Source organism: Diceros bicornis, chromosome 35 (genome assembly GCF_020826845.1).
Source record: "Diceros bicornis minor isolate mBicDic1 chromosome 35, mDicBic1.mat.cur, whole genome shotgun sequence".
Lineage (NCBI taxonomy): Eukaryota > Metazoa > Chordata > Mammalia > Perissodactyla > Rhinocerotidae > Diceros > Diceros bicornis.
In genome coordinates this window covers 17,820,630-17,835,367 of record NC_080774.1, presented here as the reverse complement: position 1 = coordinate 17,835,367, position 14,738 = coordinate 17,820,630, and the positions used below count along the sequence as shown (strand labels likewise).

Genomic DNA, 14,738 nt, shown 5'->3' with positions numbered 1-14,738 from the left:
ACATGGGGCGTGGCACAGGGGGGCATTCAGTAAATGTGTGTGCTATTATTAGTACTAAGGTGTGCATTGTATGTTCAAGCTCCCCCCTCCCACTGGCCTGGGGGAGCCCCCTAACGCCCTCTGCAGCCAGACAGGCAGGGAGAAATGACAAAAGGCAGGCAGGGCCAAAGGCCCCAATTCCTTGTTCTTTTGATAAAAATAAAGACAGCTTTTAGATGTCCTTCTCCTACACATTGTTCTGCCAAGACGAGCAGCACAGACTCAATTCCTCCTCGGACTTGGAAAGTTCCTTCCTTTCCTTCCCCTCCCCTGTCACATTTCCTTTATCTAAATCCTCAGCTATGAAAGGGCATATCGACAGCTGGGGGCGTTATCTGGTGGAGGGGACCTTTCCTAGGGGTGCCTCAGAGATAAGGTGTCTTATCAGCCCCCATGTCAGGGCCGGTGCCAAAGCATTCTAATCATTGAGGCTTGTGACATTTCCCCCTTCCTCCTCCCTTTTTTATTATTAAAGTCACAAAAGACCTTGGGCTTATAAACAGCCTGATTTGCAGATAGGGTTTCAAAATGAGCAACTCTCCCAGGATGGTCCCTGGCTGGGGGAGTAATGAGTCGGGGTGGAGGGGGCCCCTGAGGGGCTGGCTTTCTGCAGATGGGAAAGTGCCAAGCAGAGAGGGGGCAGGGTGGGGTCATGGGAAGATCATGAGTGTTCTAGGCACTTGCTCCAGTCCTGTCTCCAGCTTGCTGTGTGACCTTGGGCAGGACGCTTGGCTTCTCTGGGCCTCGGTCACTTCATCTGACAATAACCAATTCAGCCATTCATTCAACACCTATTTATTAAATGATTCCTCTTTGCCAGGCACTGGGGAGAGAGAGACAAATAAGACATGGTCCTTGCCCATGAGAAACTCACAGTCCAGTGGAGAGAGACAAACATGAACATTGGCGATTACGATCTGTGTGATGAGGGCTGTGAGGGGGGATGCCCAGAGGAGGGGAGAGCTGAGCCCGAGTCTGAGTTGAAATGGATCAGGGCCCAGCACAGATAAAGGTTTGGAGGGAGGGCTAGGAGAGATGGGGGTGGGAGGGGGGCAGGTCGTGGGGGTCGTGAGGGCCAGGCAAAGAGTGTTGGGCTCTATTCTGAGGCCAGAGAGTTTTAAGGCCAAGGAGAGGGGTCTGACTTGGTCGTGTTTGTAGATAACAGGACGATACAGAAACTGGAGGTGGCAGTCCACGCATCCTCGTGCTGGGCTGGCTCCTGCCCCCCTCACACACTGGACCCCCACCTGTCCCAGCAGCAGGGCACAGGGTTCCTGGGAGAATGGGCAGCGAGTTAGGGGGATTAGGGGTGCAGGGAGAGAAGTCCCTGCTCTCCAAGTGAAGACAGTCTCTGAGGCTGCAGGGCCCTGCCTGCTGGTCCTCCAGAAACGAGGGATGAAATAAAAGATCAGGCGGTTGCACCAGAAAAGCTGAGTTGAGGCCTTAATGTGGATAACGTCTCCTTGGGGAGTCCTCTGTGGCCCCCTGAGCTGGGGCGGGTGACCTCTCTTGGGTCCCAGAGCTGCCCGAGCGTCCACCATCAGAGCACTCTGAAAACAGGAGCCCCACTGGGAGGGTGGTTGATGGGGTCCGGAGAGGCCCCAGGAAAAGCAGCCTGCCCCTCACCCCATAACCACTGCAGCCCCCAGCCTGCGATTTTCACCTGCAACACATGTGAGGGTATATGGGTCCTGGGGTGTTGTGGGGGCCTGGAGAGAGGCAGGGCTTCTGGGCCCTGGCACCGGTGAAAGGCCAGAGTTGGGGAGGACCTCCCATGGTGGGGCTGGGCATGGCCAGGACCCTGGAGAAACGTGACCTGGGAGGGATCATGGAGCTGCTTTTACAAGGCCAGAGAGGGCCAGTAGCTCCCCTGGGGTCACACAGCAGGCACTGGGGATGGAGGAGGTTCCAGGCTTCCAGCCCAGGTCTCCGGGCACCAGGTCACTGGCTCCCTTCTTCCTGGCCCAGTGCGGCCGTGGCCTGTGGGCAGCAGTGCAGCCCAGTGGTGAGGGCAGGCTCACCCAGCCCCTGCCTGCTGGGTGGCCCTGGGCAGGGTGCTGCTTCCCTCAGGCTTGGGCCTCCCATCTGTGCAGGGAGAGGCTTGGGCCCTGCAGCCGGCCGGCCTTCCCCGGCTCTCCCCTCTGTCCCCCAACCCCTGCGTCAGAGCCGTGAGAGGTGGACGCTGCCCTGGGCTGGAGCGAGGGAGAGAGGCCCGGCTGTCGGGGCGGCTGCAGGCCTCTTCTTACCTTCCAGGTGTGCACACGATCGTGTGTCCCCGTACACTGCCTTCACGTGGGTGAGAGGGGGCCAGAGGGCGTGTCACACGCTGTGAGCAAGGGTGTGATGGTGGTGTGCCCACCTGCAGGAGAACGTATGTGGTGAGCATGCACGGGCACGCAGATGCCGAGCATGGGGGGCGGCGTGTCCGCCTGTCCTCGGGTGTCCAAGCAGGGCAGAGTGTGCCCACGTGTGCAGGTGTGTCCTACAGAGCCCCAGTGAGCCCTGCTGCCACCACCGCTCACGTCCCCCATCCCCAAGGAGCGGCGCCTCACTCCACAGTCAAGGGCTTCCATCCCCGCCATAAGCGCCACTTCATTCCCTTTTTAAACTGTATAATTTCTGCCTGATTGTAATGGCGTATTTTAAAATTACCAGAAATCAAAGCCGGGAAGTGGATACTGCAGCTTTTATTGCATGGCTGCGTTAAGGCTGGCGAGTTGGGGGGAGGGGGATGAGAACCACTCCCCTCCCCCATCCATCCCCTACTCTCTCTTTTTTTTTTTTTTGAGACAGTAATAGGAGAAAATTGGTTTTGAAACTGAATAAAAGTCCCTTTCAGGGTAAATCATTTCTTTCAGGGTACCTTTGCTGAGAGTAAAATAGAGCATAATGAAAGGTGGTTACGCGACTGTCTCTCATTTACCGAGAGGCCAGGACAGACAGGAGGCTGCACCCGTCTCGGGAAATACAAGATTGGAATAATTGCGCCGTAACAAGGAGCTTGTTGTGAAATTAGTATCTTAAGAAAGTAGTGAAAAAAGGCTTTTCCTCATGAATTCTTCATTATTAGAAGAAAGAGCAGAATTTAGGGCTCCAGACACCTGTTTAGTATTAAATAACTTCCCTTTCTTCCCCTTAAACACACACCCCCTCCTCTGTCTGCTCCTTCTGTCTTAAAACCAGCCCGAGGATGGAGCTGGCCCAGCCTGGCTGCTCAGGACTTGGGGCTGGGGTAGGGTGGGGTCAGGAGGTGGTGGGGAAGGGGTGCCCGGCTGGGTGGACATCGGGGGTGTCCAGGGTTTAACTCACATCTGGGCTGCCTTCTCCTTACCGGGAAGAGGGAGGGAGGGGCCTGGCTGGGAACCTCCCACTCTCTCCCAGGGGCCTCCAGAGCAGGCCTGGCCTGTGTCATCAGGCCCCTCAGGGGCCCTGGGTTCTGGGAAAGTGGGTTTTGTGAAGATGGAAATGTGAGTTTCCCTGTGAACGAACGCTGGGCATCTGACTCCGGTGAGCAAGCAAATGTGGACCTGTCTGGAGCCGCATCTGAGCTGCCACCCATGGGAGACCTCTGCCCCGCCCGGCAGGGCAGAGCTGCCTTCCGTGGCCCTGCCCTCTCCGTTTGGGGTAGGGAGCTCACTCAGGGAGCCCCGGTGGCCCTTGGGGCTTGGACTCAGGGCTTAAGGCTCAGCACGGGTCAGGATGGGAGCACCCCTTGTTCTCCCAGGGCTGGCATCCTGGACATCTCCCTTCCAGAGGTGCTGTGAGAACGCCCCAGGCCAGGGGCAGACCAGCACTTCAATAAACTGGAACCCATTCGCCTACTGGCAGTTTCTGGGCAGCCTCCGTGTCGGTTCCAAAGATGACCCAATGAGGTCTTGGCCCTGGATGAGCTCAAGGCTGCAGGGGGCGCTGCAGATCTGTTCACCGTTGGTTACAAGAGAGCTGGAGGCCACCACTGCAGGAAAGACAGCCTGCTGAGGGAACACGGAGCGGGTGAGGATCTGACCAGGCTGGGGGCGTCAGGGAAGCCCCTTGAAGGAGGTGACCTGCATGCTGAGCAGGGCCAGGGCATGTCTGGTCACAGGGGAAGTCTACCACTCAAAAGACCTGGATTCTCTTCTTTCCTGTGAGGCCACAGATGAGCCTCTTGATGTTTCTGGGCCTTGATCTCCGCATCTGTCAAATAAGGGAGAAAGGGTGTCTGCTTTAAAGTCTCCAATGTTCTGCAGGATAGCGGGGAGGGAGGCTGCTGGCAGCGACTTGCAGCTGGGGAAGTGGGAGGGGGCGTGGCACAGCCCCATGTGACGAGCACCTCATCTCCTTCCTCACAGGGATCCTGCCGCAGAGCGCGCCCCACCGTGGGCCCCCAGCTCAGCCATGCTGGCCTGTCTGCAGAGGACCCAGAACCCACCGGGCCAACACCTGGCCTGCCCGAGCAAGAGCCTGGAGCTGCGCAAGTGTGAGTGGGCACCCTTGCCCTGCATATACCCTGCATGCCTCCCCGGCCCCTCCCCCTCAGCCCTCCCCTCCCTCTGCCCACTCTGAGCCCATGGGGACTTTCTCTCTGTTCCTGGACACACCACGCTTTTCCCACCAGGCAGGGAATGCCATCCACCCTCCAGCATGTCCACCCACCACGACCTTGTCTTGAACTCTCCGAGTTCTTCTAGGCCTTTGCCCACGCTGTGTGGCCTCCCTGGGGACCCTCCCCCACCATGGCACCCACTCCCTTTGTCCGGCCAACTCCCACTGGGCGTGACCTTCTTCCCAGCAGCCTTCTTGACCACTACCAGCACTGTACCCCCCACCATGAGCCATGTCTCACTCACCATCATTTTCCTGCATTAGCAGAAAGCAGGATAACGGCGGAAGCAAATGGTCCTGAACGGGATCCCAGCTCGGGGCCTGATTCGCTGTGTGATCTCGGGCATGTCCTTTCCCTCTCTGGGCCTTCCTCTTTCAATGTGTCAAATTAGGGAGCTGGACTTGGTGACCTCCAAGGGTCTGTCCTCCTTGACCACCTAGGACAGGGATCCCAAACCCTCTGATCTGATTATTTTTGACCACCATAGGGTTTTTAAAACATCTAAAGTATTTAGAAACATTTAAAAACAGGGAGATTTGTATAAAACTCTGGATTTCTAGTGCCTCTTGAAAAAAAATCAGAGGATCTGGTAAATAGGCCTGTGTTCCCATACTGCAGCTATTGGTTGGAACTGAACTATAGCCTCTTTAAAGGGGACACCCATCTCCAGTTCACCACAGTCCCCACCCCTCCCTATCGCCTCTGTCTTGTAGCACAGCATCAGTTGACATTTACCATTCTGCTTACACTGTTGCTTTTTTTCTTTTTTAATATGGATTTGGCTTTAGACATGGTAATACATTCATGTGGTCCAGTATTCAAGAGGAATAAAGGGGCGTACAGACAAAAGCGTCTCTGTCCCCACTGTTGCCCAGCCCGGTCTCCTGTCAGAGGCAGCTGTGTTGTCAGCTCCCTGTGTGTCCTCCCAGGAAATGTTTTATGCACATCCCAGCAAATACATGTGTACACACTGTCCTGCACCTCACTTTCTCACTCAGCAGTACGTCCTGTATGTCAACAGCTAAAGAGCCCCCTCATTCTTTTGCCATATAGCTTTCCATAGCAAGGATGATCTATAATTTATTTGACCAGTCCCCTAAGTACCACCATACCCAACCTGTTGCCATTACAAGCAATGCAGCAATAACAACTGTGTATGTGTCCCAAAGGTGTGAACAGAACTATAGGATAAATTTCTAGAAGTGGAAATTCTAGATCAAAGGTATGTGCGCTTGTAATTTTGATAGACATGGTCTGACTGACTTATCTATGCGTCTCCTTGGTCCTTTTTTCCAATTGGGGTCTTGTCTTTATTGATTTGTAGGAGCTCTTTGCATATGATGGAAGTAGCCCTCTGTCTGTCATGAATCGCAGATGTTTTCCCCAATTTGTCATTTTTCTTTGATTGTGCCATGGGGAGATTTTCTCTGTGAAATTTGTATTTCCTTTTATGGTCTTTGGATTTTGTATCATACTTAGAATGTCCTTCCTCAGACTGAGGTTATTTAAAAAAACAAACGAACCAGCTCCCTAAGGTTGCTTCTAGTTCTTTTATGGTTTAACTTTTAAAATATATGATCTCTGATTGTTCTGTAATTTATCTGGTGTGAAATGTGAGGTGTGGCTCCAAGTATATTCAAGTGTCTGTGCAATACTGTTTTAATTGTTGTAGAGTTAGAATACATTTTTAAAAATTTTAACAGCTTTATTGAGATATAATTCACACACTACACAATCCACCCATTTGAAGTGTGCAATTCCATGGTTTTTGGTATATTTACAAAATTTTGCAACCATCACCACAGTGAATTATAGAGCATTTTTATCACTTCAGGAAGAAACCCCTTACCCATTAGCAGTCACGCCCTTATCCCCCCACCTGCTTCCGTCTCTATAGATTCCTCCATTCTAGACTTTTATAAGAAGGGAATCATTCAGTACGTGGCCTTTCGTGACTGGCTTCTTTCACTTAGCGTCATGTTTTCAAGATCCATCCATGTTGTAGTGTGTGTAAACACCTTTTAGTATTTGCCGGTGCTTCTTCCTTGTTAATCATCATTTCCACATGCAGAATTTCCTTGGCTGTTCTGTTTATTTTTCTGTATGAACCATAGAATCAACTTATCTGTGTAAGAACAAAAGTCCTATGTGTGTTTTTACTGAGATTGCATGAAATTTATAAATATAGTTTAGGAAGAAATGACATTTTTATGATGATGTCTTTCCCTCCGAGAACCTGACATATAACTTTCCCTTTCTTCAGACTTCCTTTTGTGACCCTTGGGAATGTGTTAATATTTGCTTCATTTAGATCTGGCACATTTTTTTAAGTTTACTTCTGGATAGTTAACCTTTTTTGACTAGTCTTTTCTTCCATAAATGGAGATTGTTTATATAAAAGCTATTAACTCCTGCCACCTCACTGAATTCTTTTATTGTTTGTAATGGTTTTCCAATTTAGTCTCTTAGGTTTTCCAGTTATACTATCATATCATTTGCAAATGATCATTTTACCTCCTACTTTGGAAGTTTTATACCTTAATTTCTTTGTCTTATTTAATAGTGTTGGCTACTGTCCCTGGAACAAGGAAAAATAATAGTGGTGGTAACAGACATTCTTGATTTTGTCCCTCACTTTAATGTGAAGCTTCTAGGATTTCCCCATTACACAAAATGCTGGTTTGGAGGGCAGATTTTTCATTAGTTTAAATAAGTGTCCATCTATTCCTGTTTTATTAAGAACTTTACAAATCAAGAATGGAAGTTGAACTTTACCAAATGACTTTTCAGTGTCGATGAAGATGATCATATGGTTTTTCCTTTGACCTATTAATATGGATAATGATATAGAGTTCTTAATGTTGAACTATCCTTGCATTCCTGGTTGAATCCCACTTGGTTACAGTGAATATTTCATTATAATATACTGCAGGATTGGATTTGCTATTTTATTTAGTTTTGCTTCCAATTTCATCAGCGAGATTAGTCGTTTTTTTTTTTTTTTTGGAACAATTTTTGTTGGGTTTCGCTATTGGTGTTACCCTTGCTTCATAAAGACAGAGGAGGCTTTCCTTCTTTCTCTGTGCTTTGTAACAGTCTCAGTAGAAGTGGATTATCCGTTCTTTAAAGATTGGTTGATCCTTCATGAGACAGTCTGAGCTATTGCATTTACCTGGGGTGGGTGGGTAGCTCTTAAATAATGTTCTCTATCTCTTCTGTAATAATTGATCTGTTTTCATCATTCTGCTTCTTGAATGAGTTTGGTAAATTACGTTTTTCTAGAAAAGTGTCCATTTTATCTAGGTTTGCAAATTTATTTGCATGAAGTTGCACAAAATAACTTGTTCTTTTAAATGATTATTTCACCTTTATTTCTCATATTGTATATTTTGTGCTCCCCCCCCCCATTTTTCTTGATTAGGTTATTTAGCTAATGAGGTTATTGATCCCCCTTTCCCAAAGATCCATCTTTACGATTTATTAGTAATTACCCTTTTCTGGTTTCTAATTCATTCATTTATGCGTTCATCTTTATTAAAATTCTCCTCCTGCTTTTTTTTTTAATTTCTTGAGTTAGAGGCTTAAATCTTTATACTGATAAACAGAAAAAAAAAATTAAGGCTATGAATTCTCTGAGTACTGCTTTAGCTATATCCTATAGATTCTAATATGTAGTATTTTTTATCATCATTATTTTCTAGATATTTTATAATTTTGGCTTTGATTTTTTTCTTTGACCTAAAGCTGAGTTCGACCTATCCACCCAGATAATAGGTGCTTTTGCATTTTGTTATTTCTAGTTTTATTGCATTATATTCAGAGAATGCTGTCTATGATTTCTGCTTTTTTGGACTTTAGTGAGATTTTCTTTGCGATATATTCTATGGTCATTTTGGTGAGTTTTGTGACTTTTTAATGGGGATGCAAAAAGAAGATGTGGCTCTGTTTTCAGGACTCAGACTTTGGTGGATACCAATTATATCTACCCCATTAATTATGTTAGTTAGGTCTTCTATACCGTACCTGTCATGGACAGAGAAATGAATTAGATGTCTACTGCTAATGTGTTCCAGTCTATTTCTTCTTGTAGCACCTATAGCTTTGGCCTTATGAGTGGTGATGCAATGTTATTTAACACATAGATATTAACACCTTAAATCTTCAGAGTGAATTGCATCCTTCTTTGCCATATTTAATACTTTTGGGGCAGATTCAATTTTATCTATTAAGATGGTAATCTCTGCTTTTTTAATTCACATTTTTCTTGAAACTTTTCCCAATTCTTTTATTTCAACCTTTCTGAATTGCTTTGTTTAGACATGACTCATATACTATAGAGTTGGATTAAGCTTTGTGATCCAATCTGAATGCCTTTTACAAAATATTTTAATGAGAGAGCTTAGCCCATTTTCATTTATTGCTATGACAGACGTCTGTAATCATAAGGAAGGTTGGTGTTTTTAATTTTAAATAATACCCTAGTTCTCTATTTCTTTGGAACAGTATCTATTACTTTCCCTAAGATGAACAAAATGATAAAATCAGCGCACTTCCTTTTTCTCTCTACAGCATCTTCTGGGAGTTCACTTTTAAACCTCTGTTACCTGACATCAGCTTTAAATGGTACCTTTTGACCCCAGCCACTGAAGATGAGAACATCGTGAACTTACACCACCATCCATCTCTCCCCTCTTCTGCTCCCTCCTGTCATTAGCAATACCATGACTCTATTCCCCGGGCTTGTCATGTCAGCATCTGGTTACATCACCAAAGTCCCACAGCTGTTTCCATCTCAGCCTCCTGGATAAACAGGGTCAGTGCTCACCACCAGTCCTGTGGCCTTACTTTCCCATCATCTGAAGTGGGCCCTCGAGTCTGTGGCTTAAGGCCTCCTGTGAGCAACACTCCTGGAGTTCCTGCACGTTCAGAACGGTCTGTCCATCGCCTTTCTACTTGAATAAGTGAAAAATCATCCCTGGGTTACTTTGTTTCCTTGAAGATTTTTATAGACCTTGTTCTCTTCTCTTCTAACGTTGAATGTTGCCGTGGAGAAGTTGAAGCCCGATTTTCCCTCCTTTATATTTCATTTTGATCTTTCCATATCTTTCATGTCATCACCTGACTAGCATGTGTCTTGGGGTTGACCGTTCATGTCTGTTTCTCCTGGAACACAGTACCGTGCCCTTTCGACAGGCAGATCCAAGGCTTGTATTATTTCAGGTTCCTTCTTTGGGGGCCCCAGTTAAGCACAGACTGGCTGTCTTTCACCCGTCTTCCCTGTGTTCCCTCTTCTGGTCAAGCCTTTCTAACCCCTTACTTGCTTTTCATTTTGCTCACTTTTCTTCCTGTGTTTTCTGTGCCTTCTTTTTTTTGCCTTGTGCTTACTCCATTTCCTCTTTTACTTTTATGATGAGTTTTTCCCCCTACTCTTGTATATCCACTTTGTGTTTTTGCTTTATAGAAACAATTACTGCGTTTTTTCCTTCACCAATGAAATCGTTGGCCATAATCTTCATCTCATCTGTGACCACACTTTTCTGATGGGAAGAATTTTTTGCCAACCATTACTTTATTTACGTTTTGCCTTTCCTTCATTTTTCTTACATATTTGGATTGGGTCCTATGCTGGTTCAGTTTTGATTGCTAGCCTTTGGAGGAGGTGAGTTTTTCCCAGCCCAGCTGTTTCCCTCCAGTTGCCTCAGAGACAAACAGGTTCCTACAAATATGGTGTGTCTGCAGGATTTCTTATTTAGCCCCACCTCCTTTGCTCCTCAGAACCAGGTAGGTTTAGATACCTACCGCTAATATGTTCCAGTCTCTTTCTTCTTGTAGCACCTATAGCTCTGGCCTTATGAGTGGTGATGCAATGTTATTTAACACATAGATATTAACACCTTAAATCTTCAGAGTGAATTGCATCCTTCTTTGCCATATTTAATACTTTGGGGGCAGATTGAATTTCATCTATTAAGATGGTAATCTCTGGGGCCGGCCCGGTGGCGCAAGCGGTTAAGTGCGCGCGCTCCGCTGCAGCGGCCCGGGGTTCGCTGGTTCGGATCCCGGGCGCGCACCGACGCACTGCTTGGTAAGCCATGCTGTGGCGGCGTCCCATATAAAGTGGAGGAAGATAGGCACAGATGTTAGCCCAGGGCTGTATTCCTCAGCAAAAAAAAAAAGAGGAGAATTGGCGGATGTTAGCTCAGGGCTGATCTCCTCACAAAAAAAAAAAAAAAAAAAAAAAAAAAAGATGGTAATCTCTGTTTTTTTAATTCTCATTTTTCTTGAAACCTTTCCCAATCCTTTTATTTCAACCTTTCTGAATTATTTTGTTTAGACGTGAGTCATATACTATAGAGTTGGATTAAGCTTTGTGATCCAATCTGAATGCGTTTTTAAAAAAATTTTAATGGGAGAGCTTAGCCCATTTTCATTTATTGATATGACCGATGTTTGATCTTAGTTCAGTCATTTTGTGCTTTAATTGCTTTGAAAAGTGTTTCCCTCTGTGATCTGTGTTCTAGCCAGCCAATGCACCTCTGGTTTCACTGCTGCAAAGAAGAGGTTTAGATTTTGTACCTCAGGTGTGTCCCTCACATTTGGGGGTTGTACACTGCTGGCGCTTTCTGAAATAGACAGCTGTGACATCTCTCTGCTTCCTCCCTCAGCCCCACTTGATCTGTGTTGCTTTGGGCAGCCTATACACCTGCTTTTTTTTCTTTAGGGGTTTAGCTGTCTCCTGGTTTTGCCAAAAATGGAATTTGTATTTTTATACCATGTTGCTTTCAGAGTATTTCCAGAAAGGAAAAGGGGACCTAAGATGTTATATCAACATCCTCACAACTCAAGGTCCTCTGATGGTTTTCTTTCATTATCTATTAGAGAAATATTTGTCTGTGTTATCAAAAATAGAACAATGAAGGTAATTTGGAAAGGGCTTTGGTTTCAAGGAAAAATGTTCTTCATGCACAGTCCTCTTCACTCCTTTACGTGACCTCCAGGAGGAACATCGCATTCTCTTTTATAAAATTAAGTACTTCACTGAACAGATTGTCCATGGCACACAATTCAGAAAGCATAAGAATGTACAGTGAAAAATAACTCTCCTTCCCAGAGGAACCAGCGTTAGCAATTTCTTAAATCCCCTCCTGAGGGGCAGTAAATACCCTTTACATAAACATTCACACCCCTACACTCTTCTCAGCTCTGTGCCTTTTTTCCTTTTTTTTTCTTACCAATATATCTTGGAGATTATTCCCCATCTGACTGAAAGAATGCCCTCATTCTTTCTAACAGCTGCATTGTATTCTGTCCCATGGTTAAAGAATGGTAACACGTTTACCCCTGTTGGTGGACATTTAGGTTGTTTCTAGTCTCTTGTGATTCTGAACTGTGATGTGATGAACATCTTTGTACATCTGTGTTTGTATCTGTGCAAAAAAATTCTTCCTGGGTGGACTTGTTGGCTCAGAGGGTCTGTGCATTTTAACCTTTGATTGTTTACTGAGCAGCTGGCTAGAGGCAGGGGCTTGGCCCAATGACTTGGACTGATTGTTCCTTCCCATTCCAAGGCCAGAACTAGAGTGTGTGGAAGGCCACCAAGGATGTCCTGCTTCCCCTGCCCACTCAAACCCTTTGACATCTCTGCACTTACTGGAAAAGACACTGACTCTGCCTGTAATTAAAGAGCACAGGAAACAGGGAGGCAGGAAGGGAGGGAGATAAGCAAATTGAATCGGGTGCCCTGCCGCGGTCAAGGCCTGGACACTTGGCAGAGGAGGCTCCTGCCCTTTCCTCCTGTGCGTGACTCTTGGGTGACGAGGCCCTGAACCGACCCTCTGGTCCCTGTTGCCCCCAGGCAGACCCAAGACAGGAAGGGCTGGCCTTCAGCTCTGTGACCAGACCTCATGCTCTGCTGGTTTCTCACCAAGGAAGAAAGGTCTCCACTGGGCCGTGTGCAGCATGACCTTGGACAAGCTGATCAACCTCTTTGGGCCTCTGCTCCCCTTCTGTAAAGGAAGGGGTCAGATCAGGTGGAGCTAAGAAGCCATCCAGCTCTGACCATCTGCAACGATACGTCAAGAGCCCAGTAAGGGGAAGACGTGGCCCGGTCTGAGACCCCCTCCCTCCTCTTCCTGGAAAGTGGGCTCAGAGCAGCCTGACTACACAGGGCTGTGACGAGGACTGGCCATCACATACGCCCAGAACATGGCCAGTGAACTGGAAATGGCTGCAGTTCACCTCCCCGGGACCTGAGGTCAGGCAGGCAGTGGAGCCAAGGGCACGGGTGGCCATGTGTCCAGGAGCCCAGGCGGCTGGCTGTTGTGGCCTGTTCCAGGTGACTGGAGAAAGTGATCTGCAACAAAAGAAAGGAAAAAAGGTGTGGAGGGAGGGAAACTCCATTCCCCCTCCTCTATCTCAGGCCCAAGATCTTGGGCTACTCCCAGCTGGCCAGAGTCCCTGAGTCCCAAACAGGACCTGCCCACCCCTGGGACGGAAGCCTGTTTTTCTCAGCTGCTCAGGGCCTTCCCCGCTAATAAATATTTGATTTTCTCATCATGGTGCTGATACATAAACTTTGAGTCACGCTCCACTAAAAGTACAGGCTGTGCAGCGCGCCCCAGAGAGGCACCGTGGGGGCTTGGCCGGGGGGCAGGGAGCTGGGACAGTTACCCAGGAGACTGACAGCAGCTTCTACCCTCGCTCTGCTGAACCTGGGGGAAGCAACGCAGCCTCTCCGTGCCTCAGGCTGCTGCTCTATAGGTGAAGGTAGCGTGCCCACCCTGCCCTCCTCCCCATGAGCCCCCAGGGCACAGGCTTTGGGACCAAGATAGTCCGGGGCTCAAATCCTGGCTGTGCCCTGGATGTGTGTGCGCTTGGGCAAGTGAGTGACCGGCCCTCTATGGGCCTCAGTTTCCCCCACTGTGACGTGGGGATAAGAACAGAAGGAGAGAACCCCCCAGGGCCTGGTAGCACTTTACTTTACTTGCCCCCACACCCATACCCACAAGGGAACAAGAGATTCCTTGGCCTCTCTCTCTCATCATGGATGAGACGCTTCGAAGGGCTTGCTAACCTAAGAAGATCAGGGAGCTGCTATTATCCCAACTCCCACCCCTCCCCCCACCCTCCCCCAACAACCCTGACCCCGAAAGGCTGGAGCCACAGCCCCTCGAGCATTCCTGCAGGTGCAGCTGCTTCCACTGACACTAATAAAATACGGAAGAAACAAAGCAATTTAAAATTCCAATAAAATTAAAAACAAACCTTTGGCCACACAGCAGATTCAATTATGTAGCTGTTGCTGAGTGCAGCCTGGGGGATGGAGGAAGGTCCAAGGCTGCCCCTGCCATGGGACCCGAGCCTGGGAGAGGACAGAGGCTCAGAGACGAAGGGCCGAGAGAGGGCCGGACGGAGTGAGCCCCCTTCTATAAGCTCTTAGGAAACTAGGAAGGCAAGCAACTTCCTTCATCTATTAGGGTATCCAACCACAATCCACAGCAAACCAACCCGAGGTTGATAAAATCCAAATCCCTGCCTTTCCACCCTGTACAGAGGTCCTAGCCAGCTCAGCAAGCCAAGGAAAATCAATCATAAGTGCTAAGGATTAGAAAGAAGTAAAACTATCTGTATAGAAACCCCAAGAGCATAAGAATTCAGCAAGACTGCGGATGTAAGACCAACACACACACGCAATTGTATTCCTCTACAGCAGAAGTTGGCAAACTTTCTGTAAAGAGCTGATACTTTCGGCCCTGCAGACTCTACAGTCTTGATTGCAACTCCTTGCCTCTGCTGCATTATAGCGTGAAAACTACGCAGGGAAATGAATGGGCGGGGCTGTGTTCCAATAAAACTTTATTTACAAAAGCAAACAGGAGGCTGGGTTTGGCCCCCGTGCAGTAGTTTGCTGGTTCCTGCTCTACACCAACAGCAAAGAGTTGGAAAATCCATTTTACAAAAAGATACTATTACAATTTTGTTGGTAGCTTTGTGTGTATGGTAACACATACCATACAATTCACATGCTGTACAATTCACCCATTCAAGTAAATACTTTTCAATACTAGTCAATACTTTTTTTTAGTATAAATTCACAGAGTTGTGTAACCATCAC

General features: G+C 47.6%; 1 protein-coding gene across 2 annotated transcripts in view; it reads left to right on the top strand.

The window, feature by feature from the left end:
• FAM222A (family with sequence similarity 222 member A) overlaps positions 1-14,738 on the top strand; it is a 54,545-nt gene that overhangs the window by 24,104 nt on the left and 15,703 nt on the right. For both annotated transcript variants that reach the window (XM_058531616.1, XM_058531615.1), the window contains exon 2: positions 4,371-4,498. In XM_058531616.1, the coding sequence (XP_058387599.1) occupies positions 4,417-4,498 (82 nt within the window). In that variant the 5' untranslated portion in view covers positions 4,371-4,416. The remainder of the gene's footprint in view (positions 1-4,370; positions 4,499-14,738) is intronic.